This window comes from Syngnathus floridae, chromosome 9 (genome assembly GCF_059516105.1).
Source record: "Syngnathus floridae isolate MCC-2025c chromosome 9, RoL_Sflo_1.0, whole genome shotgun sequence".
NCBI classification, from domain to species: domain Eukaryota; kingdom Metazoa; phylum Chordata; class Actinopteri; order Syngnathiformes; family Syngnathidae; genus Syngnathus; species Syngnathus floridae.
This window is the reverse complement of record NC_142421.1, coordinates 9,720,663-9,748,400: the sequence shown is the minus strand read 5'-3', so window position 1 is coordinate 9,748,400 and position 27,738 is coordinate 9,720,663. Positions and strand designations below refer to the sequence as shown.

Here is a 27,738-nt window from a genome sequence, read left to right as displayed (position 1 = left end):
ATTTCATTATTACATTTATGATAGACTATTCCATGTATGTACCCATCTACCTACAATTGGCAAAATAGATTTAGGGTTAAGCAGTGCATTTCCGTACCATTGTAAATTATAATCAATCATTAATAATTACTCACTATATTGTGATTATTTTTTATCTTTATATAGGCATGGAATAATACATTGTAGATTGGAGCAGGCAGAACAAAAATGCAACATGTCTTGAAACATCGAGATGCATGATACGCAAAGACAGTATAAGTATGTGCTTTTGTGGCGGTTGAGCGTCCGCTGTAAAAAGAAATTGCAGCCCACAGCGAGGCATGACATGTGGTCATGCTCCAGTTAGTCACTGAGTTCACCAGAGGTCAAGTGCTCCAAAAAGCAGAACTTGTGGAATAGATGCATGCACAGTCGGACAAGTCATGTGCATCCACAGTTGTCTCTGTGATTTTGATGTGTGCTGGTGGATGAAGAGTAACAGAGCAAACAATCTATTGCTTGCATGCTTTTAAAGCTGCACACACCACTTTTCCATGACCCTCTTGATTTGTGTGTTGCTGAGTGAGTCCATTTTACCTTCCGGCAACATGGTCCAGACTAGATCTAGATCACTGCCTCACTGCTCATGCTGCTCTCAGAGGAAGTGACCTCAATACATCCAATAACCTTGCTTGCACGTGCGCAACAGTCCTGCAAGATTGAAGGAACAGCAGGTTTCTTACCTAAGATACTGCTGAAATTTAGACTTTTGTGCTAATGTTTGAGAGATGATGCATGTAAACAGTCAAATAACTTGTAACAAAATAAACATGGGCAGTTAAATATTTTTAGGTACACCATTGCGAATAGAATATAAACTTTTTTGTACTATGTATTTGTAATTCAGTTTATGAGGATTCATTTTCACCAGCAAAATTTAACAGGTGACATAATATGAAGTCCAAACGAATCATAAATCACTGCCTACATACAGACTCATTAAAAGTATTTACAGAATAGTACTGCTCACTTAAAAACACTGTTTGGTTCATTTGCATACTAATCTACTCTTCAGTTTATTGATCTGTGGCCGCATCAGAGACATTCCTTAACCAGGTGACTTTGTAGGAGCTTGCATTTGAAACTCATTACCCTGCTGGATGCAAATGATCCAACATGTGCCGTAAAGATGATTATATGTCACAGATCCCTGGGTTTTGGTTCTCAGAATGTGAATGAGCCCCTGACGCCCACAAGTTAAGAAAGCTCAAGTGTGCACCAAAGACAGAGCCACAGCTCCCCCGTTTGGTTGCATTTGGGCAGTGGCAAGAGCGGGCCCAGTTTCTAGAGTGTTCATGAGTTTTGTTTTTTTGAAATAAAAATGGGGATGGCTTGGCTGAAATGGCAAGAAAACGTTTACAGCTTTCTCATGATAATAGAATAAATAAAAAAAGAATTAAATCACACATTGCAACAGTCATTTAATACACACGTTAGCAACTCATTTGTGTTTTTTAATAGAACAGAATCCCCATCTATTTTCAAATTGTTGCTCAAACTACGACCTCATGATGTACAGTAATGCCTTGCTACTTCGCGCTTCACCTATTGCAGCCTCGGTGCATCGCGGGTTTTTATGAAAACAAGTATTGTTCATATAGTCGGTGCATCGCGGCTTTTTGCGGCGTCACTTGGAGCGCGGGGCTTTGTCTGCCCATAGGACTTTACAGCACACTCTTGGCCGGTACAGGAGACGAGACCAATGGGAACATGTTGATGTGTATCCTTGCCGTTGATTGGTTTAGAACTGTAAGAGCAGTTCTAACCACGCTTAATCTGACGAGCCGGTCAGCGAGCTCGCGTAGCATGTCATCGAAGCAGATGAGCATAGCGAGCTTATTAAAGCTGTTTAAAAAGTGTTTAAAGATCCAATAAAGTGATTAAAACTACAATCAAGTGTTTAAAAAGAAAATTATAAAAGTCTTGTGCGGATGCCCTCGCACTGGGCTGCAGGGGTGCGTCAGCCAGTCAGCTCGGCAAGAAGCGGAGCTGTGACACGTTTACAATTTAAAATGTTTAAAAAGGGTTTAAAGTACAACAAAGTGTTTCAAAATAAAATTATAAAAGTCTTATGCGGATGCCCTCACGCTAGTCCGCGGGGGTCGCGTCAACCGGCCAGCATGCAAGAGCAGAGAGGAACCGTGACACGTTTACACTTCATGAAAGGTTCATAAAAGTCTTGTATTGTAAAGTATTGTAACAATATATTTACTCTTATTTATTTTCTTATTTATTTCAATAAATAAGAATGTTTCTCAAAGTCAGTTTTTTAGTATTTGATTTGATTTGTTTATTTCAGCAAGTACCCAAAGAACACCCTTATTACAGATTCATTTGTTTGACATGACTTGTCAAAAAGGGAAACGGGGTAAAGTAATTTCACTTATCTTGTCCCGTCCAGATTACAACCAAGGTTTCACTACCAGACACACAATCTAAATTACTGCAGAATTTAAAACGTTTACAATAGTATTTAGAAATACAAAAAAAGCATTTAAAAGTACAATAAAGTGTTTAAGAGTACCATAAGGTTCATAAAAGTCTTGTGTGGATATTGTAATATATCTTCTCTCCATCGCGGATTTTAATAAATGAGGGATTACTGTATTTCCAACAGTTGGAATTTAAATGTATATGACATTACAGATGAACAATAATCATTTTAATGTGACCTATATGTATATAAAATATTCACACTTCATAGCTCCATGTACCAATTAAGACACCATACAAAAATCAAAGTAACATTTACGGTGGCAGTATCATGTTTGAGTGTGTTTGTGGAACTGGGATTTTAGTTAGTAAAGTACTCAAATAGCTGTTAATTTAGGAGTAAAACCTCTAAAAATGCTGGAAACAATTTTCAACTTCCATCATGGCAATATGTAACCAATCAACCAATAAAACATAACCGTGACTTCACCAGAAGTGACTGTGAAAACTATTGCAATTTCAATGTGTGCCTCTTTTCCCCAAACACACGAAATTATATCATTGAAGCAGAACTTGCGTCAACAACTGCAGTTAAATATCAACTCGATATTAAATGTCTTACCTTATGTAACAAACTAGTTTTGACACAATGTTATGCATAAAACAATGGGAAAAAAATATTCAGATGGATGGTCACCTTTAAAATTACAAACATTAATTCCAAGAGCATTTTCATGTCACCGTGGTATTTATGTTATTATTTCAACTTGATTTATTTTCCAGCTAATTTTATGAATCATTTACCCATCCAAATGATGTCAAATGTAGCTGAGATTTCCCAAATAGTCATTCAGATTCAAATAAATAGCCTGTATAGGTCTATCCTCCTTCGGTGCAAAACAAAATAATATTCTGCCAAGGCAGTGGTCCCCAAGTTGCTTCTTGGTTATAATGGTGGTCCCTAGAACAAAACTAGCTGAAAACCCCTGTTCTAGAAGCAATGGAGGAATTAGAGAGTCTTTCTCTCTTTAGCAAATTTAAGTGCAGTAGCACACTCCTTAAGGTTGGTCTGGAGTTGACTGGCTTCAGGCCGGTCTTCTGGCCTCAAGCAAAGCATTGACTTGATAATTTGTTGCTGCAAAAATAAATGAAAAAAAAAAAAAAGATAAGTACATAGATAAATAGACAAATAAATAAACAAACAAAGGAACGTTGTTGTTTTTTCTAAGCACTCTCAGGAAACCTCTCACTGTATGAACTGTCTACTCAATTTACACTATTGATACTATTTCTATTTATTTTTATTTATACCAGAAAACAGCACCATGAAAAGCCCCCAGCAATTTTGTTGTACCTCCAGTTTGTCTGTTGTTGTATGACAATAAACTATTATATTGTAATATTAGTGTTAACATTCTATTACTAATATTATAATAATATTAATTAATATTGTATTCTATTCTAATACAACCCCAAATATGCATCACATATTGTTTAAGTGTTGAAGTGCTGTACCTCTAAGGGGAAATTAGATGAAAACTCTGAAGGAAGGTTCTGGTTTCTGACATCATCCCAAAGCTGGTTTACAGGGGAATGAATGACAAAACAGAGTAAGAACATATCTGAAAAGTTTGAGTGAAAATCATACATCTATGAAGACACACACGATCAATGCTAAATCTGTTAGATCATGTGCCTGTGCGATTTATTGTACTGTATTTCCACATAATGTGACCAAGGCAGAGGCTGATGATTAACACAACTGCAAATATACTGTATCTTTTCTAAAAAAAAAAGTAAATTTAACGGATATACTATGTCAAGGATACTGGTTAACAAGCACGCAAGAAAAAGAGATGTGCTGGACCAAATTGGACAAATTATATATCTGTGACAACCAAAAGCCTGATTTATATTTTACATTGCAGATAAAACTGCTGCTATGGAAATGTTCACTGCTATCTATGTTGATGTGATTGTTAACAAGCTCCTAACTTTTTCTTTCACCCTATTTAATTGCACATTGTCTGAAGCTGTCGCCTTTATTTACAGTTGCCTTAAAAGGTTACAGTTTAGGATCAATAGCAGCTCAACTCACCTTTTCTCTTTCAGTACAGGTACTCATGTACCAGAGGAGCTCAAAATAAATCAAACCCAGAGCATATATGTCCACTTTTCTGCCGTAAGTAGCTTTGTCTTTCTGTAATAAATAAAGAATGCAGAATAAAGTACAATTTGCCCATGTTAAACACCCTGAAAATTATGATTATGTCTTTCATCAAAAATACTGGCTGTTCTACAATGTATGCAGATTTTACCTGCTCAGGCGCCATATAACTCAGGGTTCCTGTTTTCAAGCTTTTCTCCTCACTGTCACTATCAACAGTAACAAGGCCAAAATCCCCAATCTTCACTGTTTCATCCAGTCCAAACAGGATGTTGGCAGGCTAAGCATTTAGAAAGACAAACACACAATGTCGGTAACTTGGCACCCAAAATCCATGAGTGAACTTGAACGCGAGTGTGAATGGTTGTTCGTCTCTATATGTTCTCTGTGGTTGAGTGGCAACCATTCCAGGTTTGTGCTTTTGCCTGAAGTCAGCTAGGATAGGCTCCAGCACGTCACAAGGCTGAATAGGACAAGCCGTGTTGAAAATGGGTGGGTGGATAAGGTGTAATGGGCTAAAATTATAATAAATTAAGTTGATAAAATAATTGTAGTCCAGGGGCGTCAAACTCATTATTGGCGCGGGCCGCATCGCAATCTTAGTTTCCTTCGGAGGGCCATTATGACTGTCAACGCCTTATATTATATACAACATATGCTACACAACAAATAGATGAATGACTAGTTTTGAAATCAGAGACTAGTAAAAACTGTTCAAATATTTTAAAAAGATGAATGATAATAAAAATTGCCAGCTATATCATTATGTTTACAATTTGTAATTTTAGTATTAATTTGTCTTTGCGGGCTAAAGGTTACTTCTTACAATCATTCTATAACTGTAGCAAATAAACTCACCTTCAAATCTCTGTGGATTAACTTTTTGTCATGAAAGTATTCGACTCCTGCGACTATTTGCTGTATAATTTCAAAACTGAGATCCCTTCTTTGCAGAGTTTCCTTATTCTCTGTGTTCATATCATCAATACGACCTCGGAGGGTTTTGGTTTCACACAGCTCCATCTGAATATAGAGGAACCTTTGAGAGGAATTTGGGATAGGTCTGCAAAAGACAAAACATAAAGTAATTCAACGCTTGTGTGTGTTCATATGTTCTGCAGAGCAAAAATGTACAATATTTTAATAAGACTCACTGGTCATAGGAATCTTCCATCCAACACGTGTAGTATCTTACAATATTGCTATGTTGAAGCTTTGATAAAGCGTCTATCTCTCGTTTAGATTTTCTGAGCACAGAGACGACAGATTTGTTCATAAGATAACATTAGGAGAAAGTGTCCATTGAGGGTTTTTAGCAAAAAAAAAAACATCACTTACTCGTCACTGCTAACCTTCTTCACAGCATAGTGCTTTCCGTCCAGCTTGTGCTTTGCCTTGAAAACGAATCCAAAGCTTCCCTTGCCTATGGCTTGTACACACTCAAAATCTTCTTTAAACCTGTTGAATCGAACAGGAACTTGAGTGTACTTATATGTAACCTTGTCAAAAGAGTAGCATTCATCCATGTGAAACTGACACACCTCGAAGTGGTTGACGGTGAATTTCGTTCGCGATTATCCTCACAGCCTTTAAAATCTATCTATTGAAGAATACAATTGTGGAATGAAGATGAAAGAAAATGTATTAGACATTTGATTTCAATTACATCTAAATTTTTGTTACCTGTTGTCTATTAAAATTGGCTGCAATTCTAAGGAGTCAAAAAAAGAAAAATCAGTTTAAATAAAGGTGTCTGGTGCAGGCTATATACGTATACTTTCTATACTTTCATTCATAGTTGAACTTAGATGGTAACTTACTTTCTTCTGGCTTTGCAGCCTGGACTTTGATTCTTGGGTGGAGTTATCTAAACAACATACAAAACAGTTCTTCAAATAAGACAGATTAGATTGTGTTTTTAAAGAAAACGGTTAGAAACATTCTTGTAAGGATCACAGATTTTCCCTGATGCGGTATGCATATCGTTTATTGTATTGGTAACAACTCACCTGATCTTTGGGAGAAGACTCAGCAAACTCTACTGAAATGCTTGAAGTTGTTGCAAGGGATTTACTTTCAAAATGAAAATACAAAAAATTATTGCGACTCATACATATAAACTTGTGATACTCGGTCAATGACTTACCACAAGTTTGGGCTGCTTTTTGTACTACTGGCACATGGAGGAGACTGCAAGACCTATTGGGCACAAAGTTACTGAAGTTAGGTTAAGTGCTTGCTGATGATACATATGGGTTAAAAAGCACAATGCCTTCAGTCAAATGAGCCTTACAAGACTTCTTTTTTCTGCTGAGTATCCCAGAAAACCCATTATTCCACTATGGCCGCAATCTTAAAAAACAGCAGAAGCCAAAAAAACCCCGATACCTCATTGTCGTCTTTTTCAAGGACAGAAAGGGCCAACTGAGCAGCATTTTGCTTGGCTTCCTTGATAGCCTTTCCTCTACCCACAGGGTAGTCCTTGCCATCGATAACTAATTTGCAGGAAAATCTGTGCCAACAGAGAGGCAACATTTTAACTTAGTGAAGAAATTGGGATGCTCGCTTGCGTATTTTATGTGCCTAGATGAAGGCTTGCTCTTACTTCTGGTTATGAGCTGGGCCAATTCTCTCCACTTCGATGAAATTATGAGTGCGCTGTCTTTTCTGACAGTACTCGTTTATAATTCCAATATAATTTTTCTCGACAACGACATCATCTTCAGTCTTTGAACTCGGTGTCTTGTTGCTGGTAGCCAAAGGCATAGAAATTGATCAAATGGGAAAAGCTAAGTCCAGTGATTTCAAACACAAATGTGCCATGGACGGTGCTCACCTGATTGCTGACATTTCCTCCTTTTGTTGATTACAAGAACCAGAGGGGTTTTCACCTTCAGTCTAAAAAGAAATACAGTAATTTGAATGATTGATGGTAGAGCCTACTTAACATCTGGTGGTTTTGTGTGATTCTGCAATTTCCTTGGCAGACAGTCTGGAGCAACAGGCACATGCACAGACGTTTTACAATGAGCTTTCTTACCGCTGACTCCTCATATATGGCATGATATGCATGCTTTGCAGCTTCTTCCTTAGCTTCCTTCTTTGTTATCCCACTGCCAAGTGGATACTCAATCTCCCCAACAAAAAACTGACATCTGAAAACAAAACATGGTATCAACTCTTTATTCATAACTTGACAGCATTATTGAGGCTTACTGAAAGGACTTGTATGATCCAGGACTTGCGGACTCCTTAAATCTGACACCCATTTTGATTTTCTGACCATAATCATAGAGCCAGGACACATAATTTCTTTCTTTTTGATTAACTGGCCCAATAGAACCTTCTGATGTATGCGTCTGTTAAAACAAAACACACCTTCCATTAAATTAATTCCTATTCAAAATCCATACAATGAATACACAAAATTGTGTGTGCAAATTCGCAATCAGGATTCACCTTCTTCATTAAGATCTGTAAAGCATGTTTAGCAGCATTCTTTTTGGCCTCCTTTTTATTGTTTCCCACTCCTTCTGGATATGCCTCGTCATCGACAACAACTCTAATGGAAAATCTAGGATTAAAACAACAAACATTTAAAACAAAACCCACTGAAAACCAGAATCCCAGTACCCACCACCTACTAGATCATTTTTCAGTAATAATAATAATTTTAATAATAATAATAATAATAATAATAATAATAATAATAATAATAATAATAATAATAATAAAAGTTATAAAACAAACATTTGCTATTAACTCGACTGTAATTATTCCTAACTCACGTCTTAATGTGATCCGGACCATCGCTTCTGACATCCTCGTAGATCAGTTTCGAATTTGTTTTCTGACAGTACTCGTTCAATTTCGCTACGTAATTTTCGGTGTCCATCATAAATCAGAAAACTGGATCTAAGATCAAATGGAACGTCACACCATAATTAATCACATTATGGGATAATATGCAAATTTGCGTATATAAAAGCAGTTTATCACCGTTCCTATTGAGATGCCGTTGCGGTGTCAACCCCACTTCAGTATTCCAAAACTGGTGATTTCGTTTGTTTCGTTTCGATTTCACTTTCGCAAAAAGAAAACTTCCTGCCCTTGCTTGCTGCCTTCACGTACAATCCAAAATTACGGAATCCCCTTACACAGACGGTAAAATCTTTCAATAAAATTAATGACCCGGATAAATCTGTAGCCTCTATTCGCGATGTGGATAATAATAAGGTTAGTTTTTCATATACTCGCTATGCACATCACCAAGGAGGTGTTGCAATGGGAAGCTATATACCGCAGTGAGTCTCACGAGATTCAGAACACACTTTTTGAACCACGCGGGTAACTAACTCCACCCACAAAAGCCAAATACGCTCTTAACCATCAGGCAAAAAAGAAAGTAAATAAAAAAGCAAAGTTCAGAATGATTTACTACAACGGTAAAAAGAACAGGAGTTATTTTAAATGTTATTATTTTTTTGTAGCTTAAAACCATTTGTCCACACTACAAATGACCTCACATCCGCCTACGCCCTTATGACCTTATATGATCATCCAAAATGCCACTTCCGATCTCCCCCCCCACGTACCCCCGTTCTGCAACTAAACAAGTCCAGACATGTTGTAGGGCACAGAGGCACAGGCCCGGGACAAAATACGACCCGCCACATAATTTTGTGTGGCCCGCGAAGACAAATTGTGCATCAAATCTACGTGTCATTTGCACTTGTTAAAAGATGAAGATACTCTTTGTACATGACCCATATGAGTAAACACTGTTAGTGCCACCCACTAGAGATGGGGCTATTTAAGTATTGGTGTCTTTTGCAACAAAGGTCCAATGGGGCATGGTCCTGAACCAGGGTCTCCCCAGGAAAAGATGTCAAAATCCTTATTTAATGATTTAAATAAACCCGTACCTGCTGAATTCTTGTGTTAATAATGTAATCATCACACAGATTGCATCCAATATTTAAGTTTTTACAGATTTTTCTACCTTTTTCTCTCTTTTGAAAACCTGTATTTTCAAACATAGATATTTTCCGACAAATCCTTGTATATATTGCAAATTTTATTCAGTCCAAGATACATATTTAATTTTTTTTCAACCTCACCTTTACAAAAGAACAGTATTTTCTGAAAAAATATGAACATCGTACATAACATTGTATATATAATATATACTATGCGAATATAATTCAATGGGAACACTGAGACATTTACAAGAAATGATGGTACTGTTAATTGTTTATCCATTTAAATAAAACCTTATTACAAAAAAATGTAAAAACAAATCAAAAAAGCATCATATATAACAATCCCTCCATACATCATTACTTTTACTGCCTGTTATTGTTCCTTTCACTCTGAAACTACTGCACACTATACATATATTGATTATATTAAAATCATTCATGCTCTGCTGCTGTATCCCCGGGACAGTTCGAGAACAGGTCTTCCTCATCTGGAAAGAACAAAATATTTCAGCTAATGAACAAAGGGAATAAAATGCAATATTATGTATATGAACAAGCTTACCATTATAGGCCGTTCCACACCATATGCAGTAAAAATGAATCCCTCTTAAATAGGACGTCAGTATTTGCAGTTGATCAAAGGACTGTAAAGGAAAACAGATTACGCGGGGTGACATCTGCCATCTTCACCAAATTTCCAACCCAGTCACTACCCTGACACTTGGCAATGAATCTATCAATACTAAATTCAAATTTTATTACAAATGTTTAGAAGTCATTTCTACTTGTCTTAGTTATGTTTAAGCACGATCTTAAACTGCGCCATACTGCTACTCTGTACTGTACTGTATACGTATAAGCGGGTCTAATAATTTTTGCGTATTTGGAATGATACGCAGGACAAAATAGTACCTCAATAATATTCATTTTCTGGTATTGTTTTGCTAGATAGCCCTTTGCATTGGAACAAAACAATTACAGTTTGTGGTTATTTTGCGGTTTGCTTCTAACCTTTTGTTGCTGGATTACGATAGTGTACATGCATTGATAAAAGGTACTACCAAAAATGAAAGCATATGCATATATTTTGTCCATAATTAAAATATCAATGTTGTCATACATCTATTTCGGAAGTGCTTGGTCCTACGTGCTGACCCACCCCCAGCATTTAAATTGCTCATCCCTTCCCAATGCATTTAAATTGGTGTCAATTATATGCAGATTCTCATCATATGCAGGACAGCCTATTCCCCGGGAATAGCAGTGGTCCAGTGAATAAGCATATACAATACCACATCATGCGTAGGATAATATAATTTGGTTTTGAAAAATATTTTTTACAAAATGAATAAGAACTAACTGTTAATCCCAAAATGTCATCTTCTTCCTTTTCTTCTTCCTTAGGCTCATCTAGCTCCTCTTCAATTTCTATTTTAGGCCAATACCATTCTTCCCTGGGGACTTTGATGCCCTGAAATGAAAAAGCAAATGATTTAGAACCAAAAACTCAAATGCTAGGATCATAATGACAGCCTGTGAATGTACAGTACATGTCATTTTTTGTATGCATACTGGGACAGTGATGTTCAGATTATGTTGAGCTAGAACCAAGCACTCTCCAACCTTCTGAGAATCCAACTGCTCACAGGCTCGCTGACTTCGTCTAAGGTCACCTTCAATTTTTCGTTCCTCCCTCTCGGTTCTTACTCTTGACCTTGAAAGGAGACATCATAAGCACAGAGAAACAAGACACTGGGATCGCTGGGCGTATCTTTGCTCAGAGCCGTAGATTCATTTGGTCATCACCTAAAGTCTTCCAGTGATTTGGTCTCATTTTGCTGTTTGGCCAGTACTTTCTTTCTATACTGATCCAGCTCCTCCTCAGCTTTTCTCTTCTTTGCCTCTTCCATCCCGATGCCACCTCTGTCTGGTTTGTTAAAGGACAAGAATATTAAGAGAACATCTGAGTTGTATCATAAACATAGCAAAATGCCTTCTTACCGGTTTTAATATTCAATGGAATTGGATCAACTCTGCCAGCCCCTAAATTAGTACAAAAAAAAATCATCAACTCATGCACAGAATACAGCAGCAGATCAAATTTCAGTAAAGCAGATAAAAAAACTTGCCTTGTTTTCCAAGGCCTTGTCCAGCTTTGTAACCCATTTTCTGCAATAGTGCAAATCCCTTATTATCATTACTGATGGAACTCTGTAAAGCTGTTTCACGGCTTTCCTTTTCTTGCTCCTTGAAAGTTTTTTGACGGTTTTTAATGTTGCTCTCTTTGTGCTTTTCTTCCCGTTTCATTGCCTCTTTTACTCGCCTTACCATGGAGACACCTGGTTTAACATCTTGTCTGCCACAGAAGAAAACGAATGTTATTGCAGTAACAAAGTGGGATCCACAGTAATTAGAAGATGAACATCTTATTATAATTCTATGAGTGCACGTTTACAGTTTAAGGCTCAATTTGTGAGGTTAAAACGGTTCGGATAATGATAGACGGTTTCATATATGATGGATTTGTAAGGTTCATACACAACATTTCGTTGTCTCATATTTACCCTGCCATAAATTGTTGGACCTTATTGTGTTGTGAGCAAAGAAGAAAAGAAACCATTTAAGTACGCGTAAACATTATACAGCGTGTAGGAACCAAACCAAAACAACAATATCAACACTCGTTTAAATTCAAATAGCCTACCGTCCAAAAAAACCCACTTACATTTGACTAAGGAACGTATCTGACATATAATCATCTTCACCATCGGCCATTATTATAGTTTTAAAAAAAAAAGATGAACAGGTAATCCCAAAATGCTTTATTACTCCAGCTCAGTGAATGGATTGGCGTGAGTGACATTCGTTCCCGGTGTTCCGCTAATGTTTGGTTCTTTGACAATACAGTCCGACTAACAACAAATTAAACGTGAATAAACTATTTTCTGTTTGCAAATCCAATAATGCAGTCATTTTGTGGTTTTCATGCATTAAAAAATATCTTGCAACAGTTAAATAATTAAAATAACTACCTACTAATTTATTTTGAGGCAGAGTTACCTACTGGGTCTTTATTAGTTTTTTTTTTGTCTCATCGGACGAGTGTCGCTGAAACCCCATCGACACTCACCGTAATTCTCGCCAGGATATGGGAACATGGATTAATGTTTGTGAAGTTGCTATCTGAAACAAACAAATGTATTAAAAGTGGTGGTAACGAGGGCATTCATTCAGAGTTTAAGTGTTTTAACGAATTGTGGCTTTTGATCGTAAGCATTCGCTAGCTTAAGGTTGCTAACAGCTGGGGGAAGCTGTCAACACAAGAAGAGAAACATCGGAACGACAAGACATACGGTAAAACAGCTTACATTTAACATGGCAATTAGAACGATCGGGCGTATGTTTATTGCTCTTTCCATAAAATTAGATGCGTTAACGTTGTGCAACAATAACAAAAACAAGATGTTTTTTAAGCAGGCGGCTAGCTTGTTCTGACATGAGTCACTAATGCAGAGTGGACTGTCGATTAAGAAGTTGCGAGGACATCTGTGAATATCCTTGCGATGGAGCTGGCTCACAGTCTCTTGCTCAACGAGGAAGCGTTGGCGCAGATCACTGAGGCAAAGAGGCCTGTCTTCATCTTCGAATGGCTCCGTTTCTTGGATAAGGTTGTTGTAGCCGCAAATAAGGTGACTGAAAGACTTTTTAAAACCGATCGCTGTGTGTGTTGATTATATGGTAGTCAAAGATGTTGTTTTTGAACAACAGGTGGATGTAAAGGAGAAGCAGAAAAAGCTTGTTGAACAACTGACAGGACTGATCAGCAGTGCTCCTGGTCCTCCAACAAGAAAGCTACTTGCCAAAAACCTTGCCACACTCTACAGCATTGGCGACACATTCACGGTTTTCCAGACTCTGGATAAATGCAATGATATCATAAAAAGCAAAGACGACACACCTGCATACCTGCCAACAAAACTGTAAGTTTTTTTATTTTTATTTTTTTTATACATATATTGCACTGACGGGTTTACATCCATTTACTTCAAAACATGTGCTGTACAGTATTTCTCCGTTCTTAGGATTTAGTACTAAGCCAAATGGTTCATATTCTAATGGCAGAGGATTAAGCATACAAGGGGATCTGTGGAAAGCATTAATGCACCCTGATAATGACTATCTCGGTGTATCTGGCCCATTTGTATCTGTAGAGCGTAACTGTGAGGAAACTGGATAAGGGACAGACAATTGACCAAAATGTGTTTGGTCGTCTCTGGAGAAAAATTCTCACGAACTTAATTTAATAATTTTTTCTTTTAGGATGTAATCTCTGTGAATGTTTTGAGCTCCTGTTTTGTTGTTGCTTTGTTAAATTGTGTCATACTGGTTGTCTTGTGGCTTTAGTTCAGTGTCCCATAACTGACATAATATTCTTCTTTCACCACACACCTGTTGTGACTGTGCTAGTACATTGCTTTTAGTTCTAAGTGCTGAAGGAAACATCAATGAATTCAATCAACCAACTGAATTCCTAACAATTCACTTATTTCCATCCATAGTCTTGAAATATTGACCAGTAAGCTTTCCAGCTGGATCGAGCTAACTGCATTAATATGCTTTATTGAATAATTATACCACACCAATGAAAATGTTAAAATGTTATGTGAGAAATACATATGAGAATAAAATATCTACTAGTACAGATTACTCATCTAATGGTTTTTGTTATTGGTTTCCTTAGTGCTGCGGTGGCATGTGTTGGTGCTTTTTATGAGAAGATGGGAAGGATGCTTGGAAGCTCCTTTCCAGACACCATCAATAATCTTTTAAAGGCATTAAAAAGTGCAGAGGTATGACGTTATTAGCCAATCGTAAAAACATCTTTTTGATTACAATGGAAATATAGACTGATGAATTTACTCACCGTTTTGGCTTGTTATTGTAACAATATCAATATCACGATATATGTAGTCCCAAGGCAGAGGAGAAATACTCATCAGTTTGCAGAAGGTGCTCAGCGGACTAGGTGGCGCTGCAGCTTCATGTCACAGAGACATCTACAAGAATGCCCGCTCTTTACTCACAGACAGGTCAATGGCTGTGCGCTGTGCTGTGGCAAAGGTAAGTCCCATTGTCTTCACTATATAATATGCAGCATAAAGCTCGCTTTGGACAATCAAAAATAAGTAATCATTTCACCCATTTGTTGCTTTTTCTGAAGCATAGAAAGCCAACTTGATGTCATGTTTAAGACATTCTCTCACCAAACCCTCTTACTTATTCTTGTAACGGTGACTATGATATATTATTCCCCTTGTGTGTATCACTTACTGAGTGTAAAAAACAAAATTCCTTTATTGTAATTGAGGGGGGTTATGGTTTTATGCTTAAAAAATATTGTTGTATATCTATGACTATCTACAGGAGAAATGGGTTTGCAAGAGAGAAAAAAAATGCTTAGTATCTTTGCTGATAAAATACGACTAACATGACTCCATCTTGATTTTATTTACCAGTGTTTGTTGGAGCTGCAGAATGAGGCAGTATTTATGTGGACGACAGAACTGGAGAACATGGCCACACTGTGTTTCAAGGCCCTGGAGGGTTCCAACTACGGGGTTCGGGTTTCTGTGGCCAAGCTCCTCGGGACCGTCATGGCTACGGCTCTTATGCCTAAACAAGCTGCTGGTTAGTTATGAATTTTCTAGCCAATTTGGTAATTTTATATGAATACAACAGTGTGCGCACCATCAGTATCTTTTTTTTTCTTTCAGTGATGCGTCAGAATGTAAAACGGGCGACGCTTGAGGAAGTTTTGGAGTTACTGGCCACAGGTTTTCTGCGTGGTGGATCTGGATTCTTGAAGAGTGGAGGGGAAATGTTGAAGGGAGGCGGTTCTGTCAGCAGAGAGGTCCGCGTGGGTGTCACACAGGTCAGCTTAATTCTTTTAGGAAAATACAGTTTGGTACCTTTTCTTGCCACCTTACATCTAAAATCTTCTTTTCTGTAGGCTTATGTTGTGTTTGTGACTACGCTTGGTGGTCAGTGGCTGGAGCGCAACTTTGCCACCTTTCTCTCCCATGTTTTGGACCTCGTGTCCCATCCTCGGGCTACACAGACACATGTTGAAGCTGTGTACTCGCGGCGCTGTGTCTCCTTTATGCTACGTGCCACTCTGGGCGGCTTACTTGGCGAGAAGGCGCAGATAGCAGCCGGCAAAGAAATCTGCCAAGCCATCAGCAAGCAAATGAGGGCTGTGGGTAAGGAGGATTGGGGGGGGCGGCATTTCACGGTTCAAAGCATTACAGACCACTTATCAGCCCTTATCAGATGTCAATCACTTTCCATTCAGCTGCCTAATATTTCAGATTTGAGCTTGAGCTGCATACAGTTTTTTTTAATCCTGTGTGTGGCACTGGTAATAATACCTTCTGCACTTATAGTTCTCATTTTCTTATCTGCTTCAATCATCATTCTATGACCAAAATTCAAATCTGAACTTGCTTTTACATTGGCATATCTTTCAAAGTCATCTGCCATTGTGTTTTTGTCTTAAGGTTTATTACACATCAGATCACTTAACCGTCACTGATCAAAACATAGCTGTCCTGTCCACTAAATTTGCACACTCATAGTAGGAACATGCCACTTCTGCTTAAATTAGCAAATGATCTTCCCGTGTCGGTCTATCAGATTTCATTGGTTCTGTTCCTCTACATAAACTTGAACATGAAACAAAAACAGAAAATGGCATTTCAGTTCTTCAGTTCACTCGGGTTGCTCTGTAACCTTCACACTGTGCAAATATCCAATGAGTTGCTTTTGATTTTTTGTGTAGACTTGAGACAATACTTGAATAATATTATGACGTGTGTACGGTGATATACTAATCTGCACAAAACACAACGGTTTTCGGCAGCAGGAAAAAAAATAAAACTTACATTTTACAAAGCAGCTTTAAAATATATTCCGTAAGTATTAAAACACACAAAAAAAATTAGAGGCCCCAGGACACCCACAACAGTCATGTGGCTAAGCGGGAGAGAAACTGCACGCATGGCAAACCATGTGAGTTGCATATATTTAATTAAGGTCTTGGGAATTCTGGACATCTTTTGTGGTTGCAGAAATGTAAACTGATTTGACAAGCTATTTAATATGATAACACATTTTTTAAATTATATTTTTATGCAGTTATATCAAGATGATTTTCAGGCTAATTTACGTTCTAGTCTGGCTATGTCATTATCACTACAGGTCACATTATTAATATATGCAGGTTATCTTAGGAAAAGGTTAATGTATTGTCTTTCTCTGCTCCTTGTTAATCCAGAGGCAGTTGTCAATGACCTCAATGGAGAAAACAAGACTGGTGCTGCTGATGTTTCGGCCAGCCAGCATGTTATGGTTTGTGCCCTAAAAGAGTTGGGCAGCCTTGTTCAAAGCTTGAGTGCCACAGCTTCGCCTCTCATCCAGGAGCCATCCATTGGTACCACATGCATGTTTTGTGATCCTCTTACTGTAGTCCTTTCCTAATAAACAGAATGTGCTTGTGACACCTAAAATATCTTTAATTGTTTTTCAATGACATCTCCCTCAGGACTTCTTGAAACAGTGACCTCAGTGCTGCTACACCCGAGCATGGCCGCTCGTTTGGCTGCAGCTTGGTGCCTGCGCTGCGTTGCTGTGGCACTGCCCTATCAGTTAACGCCGCTGCTCGACCGCTGCGCTGAGAGAATCAACAATCTCAAGAGTTCACCAGAGGCTGTTAGTGGATACAGCTTTGCGATGGCAGCTCTTCTTGGAGGTGTACACCAGTCCCCTCTGGGAATCCCGCATTCTAAGGGCATGGTATGTACACACATGTGAAACCGCAGTTAAAGGTTCTACTGTATCTTCCACTCATCTCTGTATTTCAGTTCTTTTGTTGGTCCTAAATGTTAACAGTATATGTTGATTTAAAGTTTAATATCTATTGTGTCCCTGTAGTTGGTGGTAAGCATAGCTGAAGACCTCCTTCGGACAGCAGCTCAGAACAGTCGACTGTCTTTGCAGCGCACACAAGCTGGATGGCTGCTGCTGGGCGCCCTCATGACCTTGGGTGAGTTACTCACAAATGGTATCTCACCCGAGATTTGTCAACTATCCTCTCTTTGTCTAATACAATCTCCTTTCTATTTGATTTATATGTATGCAAAGGTCCGTCCCTGGTACGTTACCACCTTCCCAAAATGCTGCTGCTGTGGAGGAATGTGTTTCCTCGGTCCCAGAAGGAGCTGGAGGCAGAAAAGACAAGGGGAGACGCCTTTACTTGGCAGGTCACCCTCGAAGGCCGAGCTGGAGCACTATGTGGTACACTAATGTCCTCGGACCTCTTGGAAACATGCGCTAAATATCAGCACGCGCTCTTCTAATTCTGTCACTTGCTGTTTAGCTATGCGTAGTTTTGTGGCGCACTGTCCCGAGCTCCTGACAGAGGATGTCATTCGGAGGTTGATGACACCCATTGAATGCGCTATGACGATGATATCGCAGTAAGTATGATGCCTTCACCTAGTTTTTTTTAGAGATATGGTAAAGTTATGTACGGAAATATTTGTTTAAAAGCGATGTCATAACTTAATGTCTGCTCCTCAGAGTCCCTGCCATCATCAAAGTTCACGGGGCACATCTGAAAGCAAGTGCAGCAATGGTGAGACTCAGGCTCTACGACATCTTGGCTCTATTGCCTCCTAAAACATACGAAGGTAAGATAAATTTAAGTTTTCTGTATTTTATTGTCCTCTATACACCCTTTAAATTTGACTAAATTTACTTCCTAGTTTCCACTGTAGTTTTTTTTTTTTTTTTTGCTGGCAGTGGTCAATACACAATTGCATCACGGACTTCCCTCTGGGAACAAGTGAAGATCTTTTAAATTTGTAATTTATTGCTCTGCTCTTCCAGGTACCTTCAATGCCCTCCTCAGGGAGCTGGTGGCAGAATTCACTTTGACTGACAACTCATCCAACACCACCACTTCTTTGCTGCGCTCTCTCTGTCACTACGATGACAGTGTGCTCATGGGCTCGTGGCTGCAGGAAACCGACCACAAGTCTATAGAGGACCAGGTGATGATAAATAAAAATGTTTGTTGTCTTTTTTTCATTTCAGTTAAATCAAAGTATTGTCTTCCAAACAGCTGCAGCCGAACAGTGCATCTGGCAGTGGCGCTTTGGAGCATGATCCCTCTTCCATTTACCTGCGAGTGCCTGTCGGTGAAGCCATCCCAGGTCCTCTTCCTTTGGGAGTATCAGTCATTGATGCCTCTGTGGCTCTCTTTGGTGTAGTTTTCCCTCACGTGTCTTTCAAACACAGGTGAGCTATTTAATTATGAGCATAATCTGTGTTTGTGTCACTGCTGTTTAAAAAAAAAAAAAGTTTAAATGATTAATTTGGTCTTGTCTTCATAAATCAGGTTGCAGATGCTAGACCACTTTGCAGAATGTATCAAGCAGGCTAAAGGAGTTCGGCAGCAAGCCGTTCAGCTTAACATCTTTACTGCTGTGCTGAGTGCCCTCAAGGTTAGAATCAATTGATCCCTTTGTAAGGCTGTCATGTTCCTTCATTTGAGACATTGCATCTTTCCCTGTCTTACTTTAAGGGTTTGGCGGAGAACAAGAGTACTTTGGGCCCAGAGGAGGTCCGGAAGTCAGCCCTGGCGCTGGTGATGGGGGCCCTAGACAATCCCAATCCAATTTTGCGCTGCGCTGCTGGTGAGGCCCTCGGCAGGATGGCGCAGGTAGTGGGAGAGGCTACTTTCATTGCAAGGATGGCCCAGACCAGTTTTGACAAGTAAGCATTTTTCTGCAAGTCAAGAACGAGTCGGCTGTACAATTTATTTGATGGAGAAAACACAATTTGAATATTTGAAATATTGATTTCAAGCAAAAAGATGTCTTAAGATGAATGTGAACATTAAGCAGGTGATTCATATACTCTATTCTTTGCAGACTTAAATCAGCACGTGACGTCGTGTCAAGGACGGGTCATTCACTGGCTCTCGGATGTCTTCATCGATATGTTGGAGGAATTGGCTCTGGTCAGCACTTAAAGACTAGTGTCAGTATTCTGCTGGCGCTGGCCCAGGATGGATCCTCTCATGAAGTCCAGGTAGAGTATGACATCATCATTAAAAACAATTAAATTTGAAAATATTTTGCAATTTCCCTAGATGTTTGCCACTTTGTTTGTTTGTTTGGTTGGTTTTCTTTGAATTTGAAAACCTTTACGAATTGTGACACTTATCTCTTCACTTCATTCAGCTTTATATAAATCTTTTTTTTCTTTTTTCCTTGACAGACATGGGCTCTGCACTCCTTGGCTCTCATTGTGGACTCAAGTGGTCCTATGTATAGAGGCTACGTGGAACCCACCTTGTCCTTAGTCCTTACCTTGCTTCTCACTGTGCCCCCATCACACACAGAGGTGCATCAGTGTTTGGGGCGCTGCTTGGGAGCGCTCATCACGACCGTTGGACCAGAATTACAAGGTAAATCTATCGGCGAGTATGTCCTGTATTGTATTCGGGTTCATTCGCCAGCAGGTGGTAGTATTGTTAATCTTAATCCACAGACACTAACAATTCTGTCATCCCCATTTACTCTGCCCCAATATGTATTATGAAGGGAACGGTGCCACCATCTCCACCATCCGCTCGTCTTGCCTGGTCGGCTGTGCAATAATGCAGGATCACTCCGACTCGCTGGTGCAGGCAGCTGCCATTTCGTGTTTGCAACAGCTGCACATGTTTGCTCCTCGCCATGTCAACCTTTCCAGCTTGGTGCCGTGTCTTTGTGTAAGACCAGTTGGAATTTATTATAACATTTTCACTTTGTATAGATGTTATTGATTTCTTTTTTTGTGAGGTCTCTACATTAGTTTATAACAACATATATTTCACATTGTTGTGGTGATACAATTTTGCAGGTGCACTTATGTAGCTCTCACTTGTTGCTGCGCCGTGCTGCTGTAGCCTGCTTGAGACAGCTTGCTCAGAGAGAGGCCTCCGAGGTCTGTGAGTATGCCATGAGCCTTGCAAAGAAGGCAGGTAATGGCAAAGACACTGCAATAAGTGAGTGCATACCTGGAGACTAACAATAATATGTCGTAGTGGCGTAATTTCTAAGGAGACACTGGTGTTTTACTTGCTGATTCAGATCTGAACATCACTGAGACGGGTCTTGAGGGGGCACTATTTGGTATGCTGGATCACGAAACAGACAGGAAGCTGTGCTCCGATATTCATGACACGTTGGGTCACATGCTGTCATCACTTGCTGTGGAAAAGCTTTCTCATTGGCTTAAACTATGCAAGGATGTCCTTGCAGCAACAACAGGTGACTACAAAGGAGAATAAAATGGCCCATTATCATTGTCTCAAGAAAATTCCAAAGTCTTCAGTTTTGCATGCTTCAGCATGTCTGTCGTTTTTGTCAGATGTTGGAGGAGCGGTTACATTTGAGGTGGAAAAAGATGACGACTCTGAGAAAAAAGACGAGCTGGACGACGACATCATGTTTACAGGGTTAGGCGACGACGACAAATCGAAGCCATCAGTGGCACCTCGCTGGGTGACGCGAGTGTTTGCTGCAGATTGCTTGTGCCGCATCATCCTTCTGTGTGAGAATGCAGACAAAGCACATTTTGACCTGGCAACTGCCCGTTCCACACGAGCTAAAAACCCTAAAGGTATAATGCAATTCTGCAAAACACTTGACACATTATCTTGAACAATAATGCTCTCTTGTCAGCAAGATTTTGCTAAAAAAGTAAAACATGCCGGTTTTCTCAAAACCTGGCTGAAGGGTGTTGTACAGGACATTTTGTCGTAGATCTGTTTTAATATCTGAAATGTATTTACTTGACTACATTTGTACTCTGTCATACTGAGAGGTGCTCCTAAAAATAGCTTCCCCTAAATAGTTTGAGAGGTGGAAAAATAGAAACAGATTTTTCTTCGAAGTGCATTCCAACTCCACTACAAATTACCACCACGATAATAAACCTATTAATATATTCCTGACAGTTTTTACTCAAAATTAGGCATCAGAATGCAGCATGGGGAAAGTATGGTGCCTAGATTAGACTCCTCCGGCTGTCATCTGAATATGAGCCCATGGCCTAACCGATGGTTCAAGTGTCACATGAGTGTACAGTGACGTGAAAAAGTGTTTCCACCCTTCACAAATTCTTATTTGTTTCCCCACTTTATTGTTTAAAATCATCAGTAAACAAAATACAGTTTTTAAATTATTTTATTTATTAAGGAAAATTTCAACTACTAAATATAAACCTAACCAGACCTGTGTGAAAAAGTAGTTACCCCCAAATCCTACTAAGTGTTTGGGCCACCCTCAGCAGCAACAACTGGTCATGCCACAGTACATCATTTGGGAGACATTTTTTCATAGGTTGGTCTTGGTAAATTTAGCTATACATTGTACAAATGAATAAAATGCCTTTGCTTTTATTCAATAGTCATATTTCTGTTTTTCTAGGAGAACTGCTGGTGCTCCATTTGTCTGACCTCATCCGGATGGCTTTCATGGCTGCCACAGACCACAGCAACCAGTTGAGAATGGCCGGTCTGCAGGCCCTGGAAGACATCATTAAGAAGTTTGCGCGTGTGCCCGAGCCCGAGTTCCCTGGGCATGTTATTTTGGAACAATACCAGGCTAATGTGAGTCAAGACTACATTGTAGGAATTCAGTTTGTAATCGCCAAAATAATTGAACTGCCAGTTTTGTGTGTTAAGGTGGGAGCTGCACTGAGACCAGCTTTTTCACCTGATACACCATCTGACATAACGGCTAAAGCATGCCAGGTAAGAAACTTTGGGATTTCTTCTTTTATGGAAATATATTCCAATTAATTTGTTTTTCCATTTCCTTTTGCTCTGTTTTATTTAAATTGTGTTGCTTATTAGGCAGAAGTAATCACAATGATCACTCTTTGTATATAAATTCTGTCAGAAATCTGGTTTCTTTGCAAACTGTTTGAATAATATTTCAACATATGCTCAAAAAGAGAGCAACATCTGTAAAAAGGACTTGAATGTAGTTTGGGTAACTTTCATCTTTGAATGTGTGTGTCCATAGGTTTGTAGCACCTGGATTGGTAGCGGTGTAGTAAGTGACCTCAATGACCTGCGGCGAGTCCACAACCTTCTCGTGTCATCACTGGACAAAGTGCAAGCTGGGAAGGGTTCCTCCAGTCAACTGTACAGTGAGAGTGCCACCACTATGGAGAAGCTGGCTGTACTCAAAGCATGGGCGGAGGTGAGACTCAAGACTCTGCTGCTGCGTTGAAATTGTGTAAAAGAATACTTGTGTAACCAAAGCGTTGTTGTGTTGTCATGGCTATTATTAACAGGTTTATGTGGTAGCGATGAAGATAAAGAAAGAGGCAGAAACAAAGCCTGTCAAACCGGTTCGAAGCGGAGATGAGGATGAGGAGGATCTGGGTGCAGATGTGCTTCCGCCTGACAGTCTCATCACTTTAGTGCAGCCTGAACTGCCCTCGCTTAGTCGACTGTGGTTGGCCATGCTCCGAGACTATGCCCTGCTTACTCTGCCTGCAGAGTTTTCCAGCCAGCTGCCCCCTGATGGTACAACACAACTGTGCCTTTTGATTACTGAATATCACAATGCAATGTTTGAGACTTTGTCTAATGTCTGGTCCCCATCCCTTCTTGCATGCGGATGCGCACAAGTGCAGTTTATTGGTCTTTTGTCTATTTTTGGGCCAACTTTTCAAGAGAGTTACTCCACTACGAACGCTTAAAATGGAATTCACACTGTGTGTTCAGGTGGAGCATTTTATACTCCAGAGACGATAGACACAGCAAGGCTCCATTACCGCAACTCATGGGCTCCTGTACTGCATGCCGTGGCCTTGTGGCTAAGCAGCACTGGTTTTGGAGTTTGCGAAGAAAAAGAAAAGGTTTCTCCAGCACTCTCCAGGGCTGCTGTCTTCAATACAGGAGCCTCGCCGACCGTTAAGACCTTTGAAGAGTCGGTCAAAGACAGGATGCATCTAATGTTAGGTAAAGACACAGACATTAAATGTAGTTGAAAGTGTGTATCTTACATTAAAATTTTTTAGTTCCCCACAATTATTTTTAACCAGTGAAAAAAAACGTTATTGTTACTCAGCACTCACGTTTTTTTAACATAAGGGTGTATTGTTTTTGTTTTGTCTCTCCTGCCACTTGCACTTGCGAACAGTGAATCAATTGCTGAAGAATTAAGGAATAGTGTGAACATGCTCCAGTTTTTCCTCTGTCTCCCAGGTGTCAGTATAGAGTTTCTTTGCTTTCCCCGACCCGAGGAACCTATGGAGCATGTCATGTCCTGCCTGCTTGCCTTGTCCACTCTGCTCGAGTCTCCCTGTGCAAAGACCCACATCGCAAAAGACCAAGTAAGGTTGCCATTGTTGGGGTACTAAAGAAAACAAAAGATGAGAAAGGGATATTAGGGAATGGGATCAGGAAATTGGATTTAGATTGGAGAGGGTCTCACAGGCAGTGGGTTATTTGTTGTAAAGAGCTGTGTTGTGGCTTCATTTAAAGCAGGGGTGTCCAAACTGTCCTTCCTGTTTTCATGTCTCCCTGCTGCAATTCACCAGATTCAAATTAATTTTGAAATCCTTGTTATAGCCCTAGTATTCACATTGTAAGAGAAACGAAAGTAGCAGATTGCACTTTTGAAATTGCTAAGGCCACAACAAATTTGTGATTTGTGGTTGTCAAGACTGCAGTGTCTGCTTTCTTTTCCGAGTGTAATTAAGTGTTACTTTTTTTCTAGCTGCTGGCAGTGGAGCTCCTCAATGTACTTCACAGACTCTTGTTGACCCGCGACCCTCCTGCCATCCAGCTCCAAGTGACCACTGTAGTGCAGGAGACCATAAGAGCCGCACTGGACCATCTTCAGCAACAACATAACAAAGGTCATGATTTGACACATTGTAGTCTTTGGTTTACGTACTTGTCCACATGACAGACACACTGTTCCATAGTTACTGTTTTTACAGAAAATGTGATCAAACAACTACAAGTGTCAATTTTTAATATTTGGTTGTAGATTTAAGCAGATGAGAATGTGACTGTGTATGGTTGTTGGTCTAAATGTGCCCCGTGATTGGGCAACCAGACCAGAGTGTCTTCCTGAGGTTAGCTGCGACTCTAATTAAGGACAAGCGGTAGAGAAAATGGGAGGATGGGTTATTGGATTGCTTTATACTGACAAAACGGTAATATGATGTGTCAGTTTTACTGATCTAGGTCATGATGATATTTTGCACAGGCAAAGAGGAGGAAGGCCAAAAAGATTCTCAAGTCGCCCTCGGGGAAGGGGGAGAAACGGGCGAGCTGGTCCCTGGCAACTCTCTGGTGTTTGCCGCAATGGAGCTGTTGGTTTTCATCCTGGTTCGCCACTTACCACAGCTCAATACACGTGTGAAGGAGTCACCCAGCCATGTGCCCATCAGGCCTCAACGACTACCTGAGGAGAGTGCACGCCTGGTGGCAAACACTGTTTCCATTCTGGCAGAACTGCCCTCGCTCTGCTCCCCAGCTGGTAAGACACGGACGGACACACACATGAAAACAATGTTGAGTTTGTTCACTATGGACATTTTCCTCTGCTATACTGTGTTTGTGCTTCTTATATATTACAGGAAAACCTTATTTTTTACTCACCATGAAAATGATGCCCATGTTCTTGTGGTTTCTGTTCTCAGGAAGCATGACCATCCTACCCACTGTTCTCTTTCTAATCACCGGTGTGCTGAGGGAAACTGCAGTTAAGACTTCTGACAACTCTGTGCCCACATGTGCGTCTGCAGCCCTGCAGGGCATCAAGACCATCATCACTTCCCCATTAGCTCGAGTGGACAGTCTCCAGACACAGTGGACTGCTCTTGTGAGAAGCAGCCTGGCTTCTGTACTCGAGGACTCACAGCCAGGTTTGTGCATACAAACCTATACGAAATGATGATGACCCATCAACAACATGCTATATATGTCAAAGATAATGTGTTTTTCTTTAGATGAGTCCAGACCTGATTTGGATGAGATCAGTATGTTGACAGCAATTACACTCTTCCTATTGTCGGCTAGTAGTGAACTTGTAGGAGTTACCGTTCTGCAAAAGGGCTGCGTGGACTGTTTCCGCAATGCCCTCAACTCTTGTGATCCTTGGGTAAGTGCTTGCATCATGCACATTCTAAATTCTGGATGTGGTTTGTTCATTTTTCGTTGCATTTCGTTTGCTTCGTTCCAGGTTCAGGCACGGTGTTACCAGTTGCTCTTGTCGGTGTTTCAACATCCCAACCGTCACCTTTCTACCCCGTACATTCATGCTCTGGCTCCACTCATGGTGGAGAAACTGAAGGCAGTGGAGCGCAGTCGGCCAAAGACTGCTGCTGAGCTGCAGGCTGTGCAGGAGGGCATCAGGGTCCTGGAGAATCTTGTAGGCATGGGTGAAGAGCAGAACCGTGAGTGTCTTTTTGCTTAATGGATCACTAATGTGTTATGTGTTTTTCCATTAAAGTATTTAGTTCAGTGGCTGTAAATGTGTGCTGTCAGTGATAAGAGCATCAAAGGCTATTTTTAGAATGCTTACTACAACTTACTGGCATTTTTGCTGTTATTGTATTCTATCAATATTCATATATTTCTTTTTTATGTCCTCTGATGGATGTGTCCAATAGGAGTCCAGTTGGTGGCTCTTCTTGTTCCAACCCTTATCTCATACCTTTTGGATGAAAATGCACTTCCTTCTGCATCCCAAGTCTCCAAAGGCTTGCATGACTTTGCCCTTCAGAACTTAATGCGCATCGGCCCTCTATATCCAGCTGCCTTCAAGATGGTCATTGGTGCAGCACCCGAGCTTAAAACCCGTCTGGAGTCTGCTGTCCGGGCAAACCAAGCCAGCAACAAAGCTAAAGATGCAGCACGCCATGCTCAGCCAATCGTCCAAGTTGCACCAACCATCAAACTCAAAACTAGTTTCTTCTAAACCCTCAAATGTTCTCATGGATTTGTTTGCTTTGATTTTTGTCAAATGAATGTCTGGATCAAGTAAAAACAAACATTGTTTTTGTTTTAAATCTCATCTGACTTAAACAAGAGACCCTTGCAAAGTCCTTAAAATGTCTTTGAATGTTCAATGAAAAGATTGTCCCTGTTGTACATGTTGATCACATCGATATATTGTCTTCTGATTTGATACACATTTGTGTTGTGACATGTGGTACTTTTGCCACTAGTACCTTTCACCCCCCCCAAAACCCTCTTTCTTACTTTTACATTACTCTACGCCTTTCCGTAATAGTTTCCGTCACATTTTAATTGTGTTGAATTTTATTACAATGCTGTGCTTTACTCATAATCATTCTGAGAAATGATGCATCAGGCGTTTTGATTGTGTAATTATCTGATTACACCGAATGTGAATTCTTATCCCATACAAATCTTTATAATAAGCCTATATAAGAGCTTTGATCAGAATTAGCTGTCACACTTAATTTGAAGATTTGTTAACGCCCATAGTAAAGATCAGAGATCAACAATATGGTGACCTGTTCACCAGGTAACCCTTAGGACCACATGAATAGCCTCTTGGCCTGTTCTAAAAATACTGATGGGACATTGTGGTTTTCTATTAATGATGATCATTTCAAAATGTAAACACTTGCAGAGGTTTATAGAAATAAAGTGTTGCATATTGATATTTGTTTCCAGCCTTGGATATTAAGTCACTAATGCCAGAGTATTCACATAGATGCATATCTTTAATTATTAATAATGACACAATTACAGGTAAGATGTGTAAATGTGCTATTTCAGGAGTGTGTCAAACTGGTAGACCTTGCATTAATCAGCATTCAAACGGGAGCTCTCGGTTTCAAGGTTAGTCCATGTATAGATTATTTAATAGCACAAATATAATTCAGATAAATAACATATAACTAAATAACTAATATTCTTAGTTGAAATTGTAACGCTTGTATTTTGATCATTTTGATCAATTACTCATTATGCTCAAAGGTTGATTGCGAGAGTAATGTCATCGA

The 27,738-nt window shown here is 39.7% G+C and overlaps 3 protein-coding genes across 5 annotated transcripts; 1 reads left to right on the top strand and 2 right to left on the bottom strand.

Moving 5' to 3' along the window:
- Positions 1 to 2,304: 2,304 nt before the first annotated feature.
- eif2ak2 (eukaryotic translation initiation factor 2-alpha kinase 2) lies at positions 2,305 to 8,930 on the bottom strand. Of its 2 annotated transcripts, none has more exons than XM_088385322.1 (20): positions 8,639 to 8,930; positions 8,428 to 8,535; positions 8,099 to 8,213; positions 7,856 to 7,998; positions 7,680 to 7,794; positions 7,476 to 7,537; positions 7,245 to 7,388; positions 7,028 to 7,151; positions 6,786 to 6,838; positions 6,649 to 6,712; positions 6,460 to 6,506; positions 6,323 to 6,350; positions 6,181 to 6,239; positions 5,978 to 6,097; positions 5,794 to 5,886; positions 5,498 to 5,702; positions 4,791 to 4,919; positions 4,571 to 4,672; positions 3,988 to 4,050; positions 2,305 to 3,607 (listed from the first exon to the last, which is right to left on the bottom strand). In XM_088385322.1, the coding sequence occupies exons 2-20, from the start codon at positions 8,532 to 8,534 to the stop codon at positions 3,482 to 3,484; spliced, it is 1,899 nt and encodes a 632-aa protein (XP_088241448.1). In that variant the 5' UTR covers position 8,535; positions 8,639 to 8,930; the 3' UTR covers positions 2,305 to 3,481. The 2 variants fall into 2 exon arrangements, with proteins under 2 accessions (XP_088241448.1, XP_088241447.1); XM_088385321.1 differs by having other exon boundaries at positions 8,428 to 8,554; positions 8,639 to 8,929.
- Positions 8,931 to 9,863: 933 nt separating this feature from the next.
- On the bottom strand, positions 9,864 to 12,527 carry gpatch11 (G patch domain containing 11). Its single transcript, XM_088385022.1, has 8 exons — positions 12,347 to 12,527; positions 11,751 to 11,977; positions 11,623 to 11,664; positions 11,428 to 11,548; positions 11,245 to 11,335; positions 10,982 to 11,092; positions 10,184 to 10,265; positions 9,864 to 10,109 (listed from the first exon to the last, which is right to left on the bottom strand). Exons 1-8 carry the CDS (start codon positions 12,394 to 12,396, stop codon positions 10,054 to 10,056), a joined length of 780 nt encoding a protein of 259 aa, XP_088241148.1. The 5' UTR covers positions 12,397 to 12,527; the 3' UTR covers positions 9,864 to 10,053.
- Positions 12,528 to 12,698: 171 nt separating this feature from the next.
- On the top strand, positions 12,699 to 27,393 carry heatr5b (HEAT repeat containing 5B). Of its 2 annotated transcripts, none has more exons than XM_088385020.1 (36): positions 12,699 to 12,975; positions 13,099 to 13,310; positions 13,390 to 13,601; positions 14,363 to 14,471; positions 14,593 to 14,742; positions 15,138 to 15,309; positions 15,396 to 15,553; positions 15,632 to 15,881; positions 16,955 to 17,110; positions 17,222 to 17,472; positions 17,611 to 17,722; positions 17,821 to 17,973; positions 18,056 to 18,155; positions 18,259 to 18,368; positions 18,568 to 18,731; positions 18,803 to 18,978; positions 19,079 to 19,184; positions 19,265 to 19,455; positions 19,614 to 19,773; positions 19,963 to 20,152; positions 20,289 to 20,458; positions 20,590 to 20,734; positions 20,820 to 20,999; positions 21,100 to 21,351; positions 22,161 to 22,342; positions 22,418 to 22,486; positions 22,761 to 22,940; positions 23,035 to 23,269; positions 23,471 to 23,707; positions 23,954 to 24,081; positions 24,468 to 24,609; positions 24,966 to 25,238; positions 25,402 to 25,626; positions 25,711 to 25,862; positions 25,944 to 26,157; positions 26,374 to 27,393. In XM_088385020.1, exons 2-36 carry the CDS (start codon positions 13,185 to 13,187, stop codon positions 26,679 to 26,681), a joined length of 6,138 nt encoding a protein of 2,045 aa, XP_088241146.1. In that variant the 5' UTR covers positions 12,699 to 12,975; positions 13,099 to 13,184; the 3' UTR covers positions 26,682 to 27,393. The 2 variants fall into 2 exon arrangements, with proteins under 2 accessions (XP_088241146.1, XP_088241145.1); XM_088385019.1 differs by having other exon boundaries at positions 12,700 to 12,975; positions 13,135 to 13,310.
- The last annotated feature ends 345 nt before the right edge of the window (positions 27,394 to 27,738 follow it).

What these genes read in the sequence shown, in the direction of transcription:
- eif2ak2 (XM_088385321.1), bottom strand. Translation starts at nt 8,537, where the DNA reads ATGATGGACACCGAAAATTACGTAGCGAAATTGAACGAGTACTGTCAG. An exon ending in GGCTGCAAAGCCAGAAGAAA is followed by an intron (nt 6,351 to 6,459) that starts GTAAGTTACCAT and finishes TTGACTCCTTAG; the next exon opens with AATTGCAGCCAATTTTAATA. An exon ending in TCACCGTCAACCACTTCGAG is followed by an intron (nt 6,098 to 6,180) that starts GTGTGTCAGTTT and finishes TCGATTCAACAG; the next exon opens with GTTTAAAGAAGATTTTGAGT.
- heatr5b (XM_088385020.1), top strand. Translation starts at nt 13,185, where the DNA reads ATGGAGCTGGCTCACAGTCTCTTGCTCAACGAGGAAGCGTTGGCGCAG. An exon ending in TATGCCTAAACAAGCTGCTG is followed by an intron (nt 15,310 to 15,395) that starts GTTAGTTATGAA and finishes TTTTTCTTTCAG; the next exon opens with TGATGCGTCAGAATGTAAAA. An exon ending in CACGTGTCTTTCAAACACAG is followed by an intron (nt 18,979 to 19,078) that starts GTGAGCTATTTA and finishes TTCATAAATCAG; the next exon opens with GTTGCAGATGCTAGACCACT.
- gpatch11 (XM_088385022.1), bottom strand. Translation starts at nt 12,396, where the DNA reads ATGGCCGATGGTGAAGATGATTATATGTCAGATACGTTCCTTAGTCAA. An exon ending in TCCATTGAATATTAAAACCG is followed by an intron (nt 11,549 to 11,622) that starts GTAAGAAGGCAT and finishes TTAACAAACCAG; the next exon opens with ACAGAGGTGGCATCGGGATG. An exon ending in ATGACATTTTGGGATTAACA is followed by an intron (nt 10,266 to 10,981) that starts GTTAGTTCTTAT and finishes TTTCCTTTACAG; the next exon opens with TCCTTTGATCAACTGCAAAT.